At 35.7% G+C, this 13,344-nt stretch overlaps 2 protein-coding genes across 2 annotated transcripts in view; one reads left to right on the top strand and one right to left on the bottom strand.

The window, feature by feature from the left end:
- SLC25A12 (solute carrier family 25 member 12) overlaps nt 1-13,344 on the bottom strand; it is a 166,889-nt gene that overhangs the window by 124,761 nt on the left and 28,784 nt on the right. The gene's annotated exons all lie outside the window — the stretch shown is intronic.
- HAT1 (histone acetyltransferase 1) overlaps nt 1-13,344 on the top strand; it is a 49,131-nt gene that overhangs the window by 18,446 nt on the left and 17,341 nt on the right. The window contains exons 5-8 of the mRNA XM_036320050.1: nt 10,317-10,493; nt 10,749-10,870; nt 11,371-11,475; nt 11,797-11,903. Coding sequence (XP_036175943.1) covers nt 10,317-10,493; nt 10,749-10,870; nt 11,371-11,475; nt 11,797-11,903 — 511 coding nt within the window. The remainder of the gene's footprint in view (nt 1-10,316; nt 10,494-10,748; nt 10,871-11,370; nt 11,476-11,796; nt 11,904-13,344) is intronic.

The raw sequence follows: 13,344 nt of genomic DNA, 5'->3' as shown, positions 1-13,344 counted from the left end.
TTGAAGGGATTTAAGAAAATTATGTTTTAGACTTGTTCTATTTCTGGGCACTCCTATTTAAAGGCATTAAAACTTTCATCAAGAATTACTTCACAGAGCCCTAGCCAGTTTAGACTGCAGGCCTAAGAGTCCTGGTTTCGATTCCGGTCAAGGGCACATGCCTGGGTTGTGGGCTCGATCCCTAGTAGCGGGTGTGCTGGAGGCAGCCGATCAGTGATCATCTCTTATCATTGATGTTTCTATCTCTCCCTCTCCCTTCCTCTCTGAAAACAATAAAAATAAAAAATAAAAATAATTACTTCACAGAGTTAATTTTTTAAAAATTAAATGACATTTTTGTCACTGAGTCACCTTTATAAAATGGAAACTTGGAAATTTCATTTTGTAATAAAGGCTCTTATTGTTTGGACCTATGAAGCCAGCAAGTTTAATTTGATAAAATCAGTCATATTATTGATAATACTGCTACATACAACTGGGCATAAAATTATAATGTGGAAAATGAAGATCTTATGTATTAGTACATACTGAATGCCATACTTTCTTTTGTAGAAGTAGCAGTTCTTAAAGCATTAACAATGAAGTCAACTTTCCCAAGGCTTTAAACTGACTTTAAACTTCTGACTTAAATCTTTTGCCAGCTCATACTCCTATATTTTTTTGTTAGAATATCCTTTCATTATTTGGACTGGTTGATATGGTCTTTTACTATTACTTAATTTTTTTTGGGGGGGGGGTTATTTAAAGGACTTTTACTTGTGTGCCCAAGGTCACACAACTAGTAAATAATCAAGATTGTACTAAGAGAGCCCAGCTTGCATGGCTCGGTTGTTGAGTATCAACCCATGAACCAGGAGATCACAGTTTGATTCCTGGTCAGGGCACATGCTCAGGCTGCAGGCTCGATCCCCAGTGTGGGGACGTGCAGGAGGCAACCGATCAATGATTCTCTCTCATTATTGATGTTTATATCTCTCTCTCCCTACCTGAAATCAATAAAAATATATTTTTAAAAAATTGTACTAGGAGATAATGGTAATAGGCATAATGTATAGTAATATCCTATTTAAAAATGTTAGGACTATTTATGACCAGCTCTAAATGGGCCCAGGCTCTTGTGCTTATTAGTTTTATTTCTGTTTTTACAATGTATACTTTATTTTTTCCCCACTCCCATACTCTTATGTTATAAAGTCTCAATTTCCTGCTGTTGTGAGGTGCTTCTTCCTTGCAGATAGTCCCCTTATGGGTGAAAATACCATATTGGTAAGTTTACTGGAACTGTAACATGACTTAGCTATAGAATAAAAGAGGTCTAAAATAGTCTTTTATATCCATTATTCAACTTTAGTGTCAGAAATAGTTTGAGCACTTACTTCCCACTTCCCAGCCCTGTTCAAGATGACTAAACTTGTCAGATAAATAATATATAACTTTATTTAATACAGTATTTGTTTTATTCAGTGGTTTATATCCCTTGAAAATTTTTTTAAATTTTGCAGATTTAAAAGTATTTCTGAATAATGCTGTAGTCATGGTGATTTGATGTTTGAAAAGATTTAATCTTAACTAAAGTAGCATTTAACACAGACTTATTAAAATGTAGTTTTCCATAGCCAAGTTTTTTTTTTTATTTATTTATTTATTTTTTATTTAAATCTTTATTGTTCAGATTATTACATTTGTTCCTCTTTTTCTTCCCCCCATAACTCCCCTCCTCCCAGTTCCCGCCCCACCCTCCGCCCTCACTCCCCACCCACTGTCCTCATCCATAGGTGCACGATTTTTGTCCAGTCTCTTCCCGCATCTCCCACACCCCTTTCCCCCCCAGGAATAGTCAGTCCATTCCCTTTCTATGTCCCTGATTCTATTATTATCACCAGTTCATTCTGTTCATCAGATTATTTATTCACTTGATTCTTAGATTCACTTGTTGATAGATGCATATTTGTTGTTCATAATTTGTATCTTTACCTTTTTCTTCCTCTTCCTCTTCTTAAAGGATACCTTTCAGCATTTCATATAATCCTGGTTTGGTGGTGATGAACTCCTTTAGCTTTTCCTTATCTGTGAAGCTCTTTATCTGACCTTCAATTCTGAATGATAGCTTTGCTGGATAAAGTAATCTTGGTTGTAGGTTCTTGGTATTCATCACTTTGAATATTTTTTGCCACTCCCTTCTGGCCTGCAAAGTTTCTGTTGAGAAATCAGCAGACAGTCGTATGGGTATTCCGTTGTAGGTAACTGAGTTTCTTTCTCTTGCTGTTTTTAAGATTCTCTCTTTATCTTTTGCTCTTGGCATTTTAATTATGATGTGTCTTGGTGTGGTCCTCTTTGGATTCCTTTTGTTTGGGGTTCTCCGCGCTTCTTGGACCTGTAAGTCCATTTCTTTCACCAGGTGGGGGAAGTTTTCTGTCATTATTTCTTCAAATAGGTTTTCAATATCTTGCTCTCTCTCATCTTCTGGCACCCCTATAATTCTGATGTTGGTACGCTTGAAGCTGTCCCAGAGGCTCCTTACACTATCCTCGCATTTTTGGATTCTTTTTTCATTTTGCTTTTCCGGTTGGGTGTTTTTTGCTTCCTCGCATTTCAAATCATTGACTTGATTCTTGCGCTCCTCTGGTCTGCTGTCGGGAGTCTGTATAATATTCGTTATTTCAGTCCGTGTATGCTTAATTTCTAGTTGGTTCCCCAATATAAGATCGAGGGTCTCATTAGTTTTCTTGTAGATCTCATTAAGTTTATCGGCAGCTTCTAAACAGTTCTTGAGAGACCTTAAAAGTGTGGTTCTGAACTCTATATCTTCCATTGACAATTTTGTCCTGTTTCTTTGTCTCCGCATTTTGTTATGTTCCTTGGTGCACCCCCTAGTGGTCTTTGTTCGAAGTTTTATAGTTAAATCTTGATTGTTGTAGCTAATTCCAGGGAGGGTTTGACCTCCAGGCCAATTGGCTATGAGAATCAGCTGTGTCAGCAGTGAGAGAACTTCTGTCCTCTAGGGAGGTGCTAATCTGGCGTTTGCCTGAGGCTATCCAGCAAATGCCTGTGTGCAGGGCTTGGGCGGGGCGGGTCGCACAGGATCAACAGGGTGGGCCGGAGAGAGCAGTTATGGCAGCTCTCAGTCCTGTCCCCAGGGGCTCTGCCTCTCTGAGTCCCAGCACCCGCTGCAAAGCTCGGAGAGAAAGCTGCACTCGCTCTGACCGAAGCCAGACAGTCCCGCTGCTCCCGTTTGAGTCTGGGTCGCTAAAGACTCGCCCGGATCTGGAGCTCAGAGTCTGCGACTCCCTCCCGATTGAAAACGCCAACCGCGCCCTCCGCCGCCAGCCCGCTCCGCGCACTCCGCACCTCAGAATTTGACTTCAGCACTGCGCCTCCTCTGAGTGTCCGTATGCGTTTCTCTTTCCTCCTAGTTGTAGGACTTCCACTCAGCCAGCGTTCCTGTGGTTCTGGGTGATGTCCCTTCCGTTTTTTGGTTTCACTTTTGAAGTAGTTGTTCAAAGCAGCAAACTCCGGCGTTAACCTATGCCGCCATCTTGGTTCTCTCCATAGCCAAGTTTTTTTATTAGATTGTTAAATTCTCAAGCCCAGCTAGATACTCTAATTAAAAATGCAGGTGGTGTTTTCTCTTGTGTTGTACAAAATTCACTGGTTGTTTGAGGATTTTGGTGTGTTTTTAAGTTCCAGCTGATAGTGTTGAATTGATTTCTTCCAAAGGAACTATTGACGTAATTATTGACAAATCTTTCAAATGCTATGTGCAGTGAAAATAGCTATGTATTTGCATTGACTTCTAATTGTTCCATTCTTGAAAGCCAGGTTTTCCCATTTAGAGGTACTGTGTTGCGAGTAAGGAATCAATCTTTTATAATGTCTTTTTGTAGGATTATTTGCTTCATGATCGAAGATCATTTATTTAAATTATATGTTCAAGCAAACACTTTTTCCCCCTTATGAAAAGAGAATGGGTAGCCCTAGTCGGTTTGGCTCAGTGGATAGAGTGTTGGCCTGCAGACTGAATGGTCCTGGGTTCGATTCCTGGTTGCAGGCTTGATCCCCAGTAGGAGGCATGCAGGATGCAGCCAATCAATGTTTCTCTCTCATCATTGATATTTGTATCTCTCTTTCCCTCTCCCTTCCTCTCTAAAATCAATAAAAAATAAATAAAAAAGAGAGAATAGGTAGTGGATGTTAGGGAATGGGCTTGCCTCTTCTATCTCAGTTTGCAGCAAGAATGTTCATTCCATAGTGCCTTCTGTTTTCTTGATGCCAGGGATATAGTGGCAAACAAAACAGAGTTGCTGCTCTGATGGAGCTTATATTCTAGCCAAGAGGAACAGTCAGTAAACAAATCTATATATATAAAAGCCCAAGCAACTCTTACGACTGAACACCCAGAACGACTGGTTGACCAGTCACTATGACGTGCACTGACCACCAGGGGGCAGACGCTCAATGCAGGAGCTGCCCCCTGGTGGTCAGTGCACTCCCACAGCTAACCTCCCCTGGTCCCTAACCCCAGCCAGCAAACCTCCCGTGGTCCCTCCCTCTCTCCCTCCCCGTCTGGCAGGCCCTGTCCAGCAGCCTCTGAACAGCAGCTGGCAGCAGGCCTCCAGGGACTGGGCGAGACAGCCCCAATAGGCCCTGATTGCCAGCCAGGCCTAGGGACCCCTTCCATGCACAGATTTCGTGCAGTGGGCCTCTAGTAGTAAATAAACAAATTAAATTTAGATAGTGTTATGAAGAAACATTTTGCTGGTTTTTAAATGAAGAAGAGCCAGCCATGTAAGGGAAGAGCTTAGTTAGCAAAAGGACCAGCATATGCAAAGGCCCTGAAATGAGAACACTCTTGGCATTTTTGTAGCCCCGGAAGATCACCATCATTAAATCATTGATGATGGAAGAGAGGGTAGTAAATGATTGAAGGGCTTGGCAAAACTAGATCATGTGGGGTAAGAATAGTTGATAGCATTTAAAGGATTTAAGTGGGGGGGGGGGGGTCCTATGATACGGTTTTTACTTTTTAAATGATTCTGGCTGTTATGCAAATAACACACTGTAGGGGGGCAAGACTGAAAGAAAGGAGACCAGAACATTGTAGTGTTACTGCATTCAGTTGTTTTATTGAGGATATATTTTGGAAAGAGGAATAAGGAAGACCCCACTGCTTAAAAAAATAGTGGTACTATTAAACAAAATAGAAAAGATTAGAAAAGATTTAGGGGGTAATCAAAATTTTTGTTTTAGGTGTGTGAGGTTTGATACTATTACATATGAGATTTTGCAGACTATACTAAGTAGAATTTTTGTATATGAAAAATATACCCTTTTAGATGATCAGAAACCACAGCAAATCTGCTTATAAGTTTGCTTACTAGAATTTTGCCATTACATTAATCTTTCATTGTTATTTCTTTTTATTTTCCATGCAAAGTTCTCCAGTTGCATCTAAAGTTTTTTAGTGACAAAATGCCTATAAAATACTCCACTAGCCTTCATCTTTAAAGGCAGCTGTAATTATTCTGAATTGTACAGTACAGTAAACTTGATTATTCAGACACTGATTGTTCATTTTATGGTTATCCCTGACCTTTGCTTTTATTAATACCTCCTTCTCTCTCTTGAGGTAGTTTCATTGCTTTTAAGTGAAAGCGTGTGTAACTAGGATTGTTCAGTCCTGCTATTGTTAGCATTTCTGGGAAAGGTTTGGTAGAGAAGGTTTTAATACATAGATAAGGTATTACCTGTGAATTTCAGTAACCTATTTATGTTGTCTCCTATATATGGATTGAATTTGTGAATAGGTAAGAGCAGATTTTAAGATTTTTTTCTGGATTCTTTAGCTTCTTACAGAAAAACCCTGCACATTTACAAAAAGCTAATCTTGAGGAAATGAAAAAATAATCTTTATTAGACTAATAATATTTCACTATACTCTTTTTAAAAATAATTTTGAGTGCTCTTTATGAGTAATCCTTTTTATGAAGTATAAATATCAATAATATATGTTTAGATTTAAAACCATATATTGAGGTTTTTATTTTGGAATTTTTTTGTGAGTTCATGTAGCAAAACACTAATGTAATATAAACAAACATAATACAACCATTGTTTTTCCAGTGGTGAAAAAGTTTTATTAATTTCTCTAACAGTAATCAAATTTTTACAACTTAAATATTGTCAGAGGATTTTAAAAATTGTTTAGATTCCAATTTTTTATTTTTTTAACATATTTTTAAAATTATTGACAGTATTACAGAGGGCCCATTTCCTCCCGCCCCCCCCCCGTATCTCCCTCCGCCCAGCCCTCCCCTCCCCGAGGCCTTCACCACATTATTGTCTGTATCCATGGGCTGTGCATATCTTCTATCCATATATATATATATAAAAGGCTCATATGCAAAGTGTCTCCTTGGGAGTTTGACCTGGAGACAAGGAGTTTGATCGCTAGTAAGTATATAAGTTCTTTGGTTTATCTCTTCTCGTTCCCCCTTTCCTCCCTCCCTGAGAATTTAAAATTGAGCTTAAATTAAATAGATATGGAATTTTCTTCACTTGCTTTTATAGCATATCTTAGGTATTCTTTGAATTATAGTTAATGTTAACTCTGCCACTTTAGCCAAATAAAGGACAGTAGGTACCACCTACTTAACATGCCTTTAAAATTATTGTTTCAAAAATAACTCTCCATAGACAAATTTAGACAAATGGTGCTGTTAGGTTAAGACACTGCAGGTATAGCAGGTCCTTGAATAATTTTTTCATTCAGAGTCATTACTATTATAACATTGATTATATGCTGTAGGAACTTAACTCATTTATAAACTCATCAATTATCCTGTGGTAAAATTGGTTTCATTACACATCGTTTCACTTAAAATTATGGAACTTAGCAATGACATTAAGTGAGGACTTAGTGTAATTTGGTTTTCAAATGTGTATAAATACAAATGTGAGTGTAAACATTTCTTTTTTTTTTTAATATATATTTTATTGATTTTTTTATAGAGAGGAAGGGAGAGGGATAGAGAGTTAGAAACATCGATGAGAGAGAAACATCGATCAGCTGCCTCCTGCACACCCCCTACTAGGGATGTGCCTGCAACCAAGGTACATGCCTTTGACCGGAATCAAACCTGGGACCCTTCAGTCCGCAGGCCGATGCTCTATCCACTGAGCCAAACCGGTTAGGGCAAGTGTAAACATATTTCTATTATAGCAGACTACCAGTTATTCTCAGGCACATTGCTTTAAGCAGTGATGAGGAAAAGCAAAAATTGCTTCATAGGAACATATGTAACAAAGTATAGAAGTCAGAAGTTGAAATGACCATAGTGAGAGAGTATACAATCTAAAACATTTCATCATAATTCACCTAATATAAGACCTAAATAAAATAGTTAACTTTTATACTTTCCCTTTTAAAAAAATGCTGCCAAATGTTAGGAAAACATTTGTAAGGCATGACTTTATTAATAAAATGTACTAGGTTTTATTCTGAATTCTTGATGTATTCAGCTTAATTTGTTATCCTTTCATTAACTATGTTTTTGTATAATTTTAATTGACGTTTAGAATAATGTTCTTCAAGATAGGGAATTTTTCAGCGATCTTCAGAAATGGAATCCAAACTTTTAGCCACAATCCTTGGGATTAAAGTTTCAGTTAATCTTTAATTCAACATTCAATTAAAAATGATTAGATAGAGTTTTTCTCTAGTTTATTTCATCTTGAATGATTTTATTATCTGGCCAGTAATCCATTATGAGAAATGAATATTTAACTGAACTGAAATATATTTATTCCTTTGGAAAACGAGGAATACAGATCTCAAAAACATGATGTTTATAGAATTTTTTTTCCCAAGGCACAATCCATTTAATAGAGAAATGTAAACAGTTTTCCTTTAGTGATGCGAAGTTCTAAATTCTAGATTTGAAAAACTATTTGTTTTTATGTAACATATCAGATACACAGGATGGGACCAAAGTAGATTTACAGTTGTGAGTACCAGGAATAGAGTTTATTCTTGTGTTATTATTTATTAATTATTGAATTATTTTCCATACAACTGTAAACCTACTTTTGTCCTACCTGTACATTTTCTCTAACCTGTTATAAATAATAAATTTCTTGTTTTTAAAGTTAGCCTTTTATTCCCCTGTAAAAGTTCTTAAAGTAATGTGTAAACTTGCCCAAAGCAAAATACTTGAAACTATTTACTACAATAAATAGGTATCTTTTGAAAGTTAAACATTAACTCTCTTTCAATTTTATTGTGTTCATACTTTTGTGTTGTTCTGTCTTCTACCAGAACTGCTACTTGAAACTTAGGAGTGTCTAAGAAATATTTGAAGAACATTTGATGCAAGATATGTGAACTTAGTTGATCATGCTTTGCAATGCCTTGTTGAGAAGACAGAACATAGGGAATGTTTTTAAAAAGTTAAAATTATATACATTATAAATGCCTTGAAGTGTTTTCTTTGAAACTGGTAGATAATAAACCTCTTTATTTAAGTAGTGTTTCTTTTTTTAAACTTGAACTAAAATTACACTGCTTTACCCATCAGTACTCTGGATTTTGGTTGCCACACAACAGACCTATTAAAATTATCCTTTTTTTATTACAATTTCTTCTTGTAATTATTGAAATTGTACAGATTATATAAAATGTGCTTAAGATGGTTTCTTCACATTAGATAACAGTTTCAAGGAGAAATATTTATCAAACAGTACTTTTAAAATAAAAATAATCCTATCAAATGCAGTTTATTTGATCTTGAATGTAAATGGATTGCAAGGACTAGTGTACATATTAGAAATAAGCTGTTGGGCAAAATGTTGAAGAGCTATATTTTAAATAATAGCTCTCTTTTTTATGGCTATAAATAAGATAGATAGATATATATATATATATATATATATATATATATATATATATATATATATATATATATAAATGTTGGTGGTACCAAAGCACTGAAAATAGAACTTGTTTTTGATAAACTCCATCCTTGGTTCTGTATCCTAAAATGTAACTGAATGATAATAAAGTGCTATTCATCTGCAGGTGCATTGCTTCTACTTAGTTAAAAAATGGTTGAAAGGACAGGAATTAGTAGCATGTTGTATTAGCCTTTTGTAGTGTATTTTGTCCTAAGCATCTTAATTTCCCTGTTTTGAATGCTAAGTAGCAAGGGTCTTGGTTAGAACTAATACCCATCATGCATGTAAACGGTATGAAAGAGCTGCTTAGTAAGTTAACACAAAGTGTTCTTGTGTCAGTCCTTGTGGAAATAGATACAATACAAACATTACAGCTGAACTCATGGCAAACTCCATTAAGTAAAAACCTGGCCTCATTGTTCAGAAAAAAAGTTTGAATAGTATGCAAGCTCATTTTGTTGAATGTAATGTCAGGCTTTTAGGGACTGTATTGAAGGATAAGGTTTTGTTAAGTTGAGACCAATTCATTAAGTTTTATTGCCTGGTGAGAAGCAGTAATACTTTATTGTAAGACTTCATCAAATATTCATGGTTAAAGAGAAGTAGTAAATGTATTCAATCAAGTGGTCTTTTGGGGGTTTGAAAAGGATTATGAAGTCTGCTCAGCTGATAGTTTTAACATTCATTGAGGTTGTTTAACAAGGGTAATTTTAATCTCTGAATTTAATTTTGTTGTCCAGACTTGTCTCTTTTTTACTGTCACAAATCTAAGTCCATAAGAATTATGTCACATTATAGGGATGAGTGGATAATATATCTGTTCATATAATTTATGTATTTCCTAAGAGGGTATAATTTAAAAATTATCTTAATTTTGAGTTTGGTGTCTGAGGGAGTTATGGCCTGTCTATTTGTTCTTTGTGAGGTTGTTACTGTGGTCATACCCTAGCCTCACATCACTACTGCGGGTGATCTTTTCATGTCTTGGATAATATGGTCTCCTTGACACACATTAATAAGCAGTCTTTGTTTTGGCCAGTTCAAACTGTCCTGAAGGGATATAGTAAGCATTTTCTACATGATATTAGAAATTTCAGTAGCTCTCATTCTTACACTTGATTTCATGCTACTTGCCTCTTTTTCATGTTATGCTTTAATCTCAGATTTGTGTGGCAGTATCTAATGTACATGAAACTTATCCTTTCCCAGTTCACTACATGTTTACTTTTTACTTTTTAGTTTAACTATGAACTTAAAGTTTTTTGGTTTTTGTAGGTTTTGTCCATTTCAAAGAAATTAAGCATATTTAACTAAAAGTAAAATTTGTTATTAATGTATTTTTATGTCCTTTCACCTCCATTCCTTAGGCAGATGATGTCGAGGGCAAAATTAGACAAATCATTCCACCTGGATTTTGCACAAACACAAATGATTTTCTTTCTTTACTGGAAAAAGAAGTTGATTTCAAGCCATTTGGAACCTTACTCCATACATACTCTGTTCTAAGTCCAACAGGGGAAAACTTTACCTTTCAGATATACAAGGTAAAAATAAGTCTAAATATTTCTTAGGTAAAAGGAACCTGTGTGCTGTTTTGTTGTTATTTTCAGTGATTTATTCTAACTTCAGGAAACAAAGTTTTGTCAGCTTTGAAAACAAAGATATATTTTGTGTGTGTCTGTGTACACATCTTAATCTGAAACTTGTAAACATTTTCCCACAGGATTGTTTTGTGTTCTCCACATTTTCACGTACCTCTGTGATGAGTTTCACCTGACTTTTCCTGGCTTTTTCCCTAGGCTGACATGACATGTAGAGGCTTTCGAGAATATCATGAAAGGCTTCAGACCTTTTTGATGTGGTTTATTGAAACTGCTAGCTTTATTGACGTGGATGATGAAAGATGGCACTACTTTCTAGTGTAAGTACAGTTCTAAAGCAACAGTAGACCTTATTACCTCCACAAAGCTAGCATTTTAATTGTGGTGACCCAATTATTGGGACAGTATAATGATATTTTTCCCAGGAAAGAAAAACTATTGTTTATGAAGCTTGAGTTTTCCTTCATTATGCTTTGGGAGACTTTGAGAATAGAGCTGAATTAAATGCTGTTGTCCGTTAGGGCCCTGAATGTAGGCTTAAACAGTAAAATGAGCTTTGCCTATGTTTTCTTTTACTTGCCACCTATTCATCTTTATAATAGGCAAGTGCACTGAAGTGATGTAAAGAGGTCTGATTTATCCAAGTTGCTGCACACCAATTAAGTGAATTGTACATTCAGAACATAGCAGGTGTACCCATTGGGCCCTCACAGAGTAGCTTGCTGACACTGAAAATTCAGTCAGAGAATGGAAAAGAAAATGGACACTGCATGGGAGCGTGACTGTAATTGACCTGCTTGGCTTTCTGTTTTATCTGCAGATTTGAGAAGTATAATAAGGATGGAGCTACGCTCTTTGCGACCGTAGGCTACATGACAGTCTATAATTACTATGTGTACCCAGACAAAACCCGGCCACGTGTAAGGTAATTGGCAGTATAACACGTGCCCTGCCTTTTATTTCAGAAGAAGGAACTGCTGAAGTTTCCAATACTTGTTATAATAGTGTTGATTTGTTTTTAAAAAATCACCATTATTCATTGGCTGTGTACTGATTTATTTCATTGTTCCCTTGGAAACAGTGAGGAAAATTAACCCAATTTGGAATATCTTGATAATTTTTGGATTTTTTGACAGTTGATTGAAAAAAGTCATGCAGATTTTAAAATGTTCATAATACTCTATTTGAAATTTTTAAACTGGTCATGTTGTGATATTTTAACTTTAAAATCATTTCTTTACTGTAGTCAGATGCTGATATTGACTCCATTTCAAGGTCAAGGCCATGGTGCTCGACTTCTTGAAACAGTTCATAGATATTACATTGCATCTCCTTCTGTTCTTGATATTACAGGTATGTAAGTTTTGATTTGTACTGAAAGAGACTTTCTAGAAAAAAATTTGTGGATCTTTTTTTTTGGCAGAGATAAGTATTCTATTTTAAACAGCATTGTCCTTGGGTCTTTTTGGCACTGTCTAAAGATGGCTGAAATCATAAGCTTTTGTGGTATTGGATTACATCTCTACATATGAAGTGCTTATTAATTGAACAAACTGAAGATACTTTATTGAATTGATATTGGGAAATCTTGGTTAGGCATGAATATGTTGTAAGTATGGTATGACTTATTTGTTCATTTTATTTAGCAAACAGTCGCATTGCTCAGAGACCATGCCCAAATTTTCATGTAGGGGCAGAATATTCTAAAACTTACTGAGGGAAAAAAGCCAAATAAGTAGTTCCTGAATAGAATACACATTTCTTAAAGAGTGTGTTTTATATTCCTAAAATGCATGTCTTCACAACAGTGGTTTATAAGGTGTAATGTAGGCCTATTTGTTTTGAAAACATCTTTTAGTGTGAATTAGCCGTAGAAATGGTATGATGAAGAGGAAAAGAGACTCTTTAATGGAAAAGTCATCATTAGACAGAGTTACAGATGATAGATAGTATGTAAATGTGAACTATCAAAGAACCAAGTGGCCCAAGACACATTTATATTGTCATTATTTCATTCTTGAGTAACACTGTTGCAAATTTGTTACTCATAAAGTTGCTGCTTGAACTGAAAGTTACCTCCCCCCACCCCAAGAAAACTACTGTACCAGATACTCACATCCAAATTAGATATTACAAGTTATTCTATAAGAGTTTTAATACATCTTTGTTTTTAAAACTATTAACACTTAACATGCACAAAAAAATAAACTTTTTAAAAATGCTATTTTGGAATTCTGTCAATTTGTTTAATGACATCAAAAAAATACACTGAATGTGGGACTAAAGTATATAAATAGGCTGGTAAGCAGATTATTAGTGTCTTCCTTTTTCATGTAATACAGTGGTTTTGCTTGCCCAGGCTAAATAAAATTAACCCTTTGAGTGCCAACCAATGTCCTAGGAACTATGCTAAAATTGCCAAGGCATTTTTGGTGATTTTACAGCAGTTTAGGAAAAAAATTATGAATCGCAAGTAAATGAAGTTACATATTCAAAATCTTAAGGAAACCTTTACTACATTGACATATTTAGCAATATCATCATCACTAATAAAAGCAGACTTAGAACTGGACGCCATTGCGAAGCTTTGATAGCGCTCCCGGCACTTTTGGCGAAAGACAGGAGGAGCGCGATCGCACTCCCCGGCACTCTAGGGGTTAAAGTTACCCCAAAACAGATTTTGAATTGATCCTGTAGATTAATAAATTGGAGGGAAAGCATGTTTTTAAAAGGGAGTTCCATGTTTATAGAGTTGAATTATGTTTTCATGTGACTTTCCTACTGTGAAATGGTT

The sequence above is a fragment of the Myotis myotis genome, unplaced genomic scaffold (assembly GCF_014108235.1).
Source record: "Myotis myotis isolate mMyoMyo1 unplaced genomic scaffold, mMyoMyo1.p scaffold_m19_p_8, whole genome shotgun sequence".
NCBI classification, from domain to species: domain Eukaryota; kingdom Metazoa; phylum Chordata; class Mammalia; order Chiroptera; family Vespertilionidae; genus Myotis; species Myotis myotis.
Note: the sequence above shows the minus strand (reverse complement) of the source record. Positions and strands in the feature narration are given on the sequence as shown.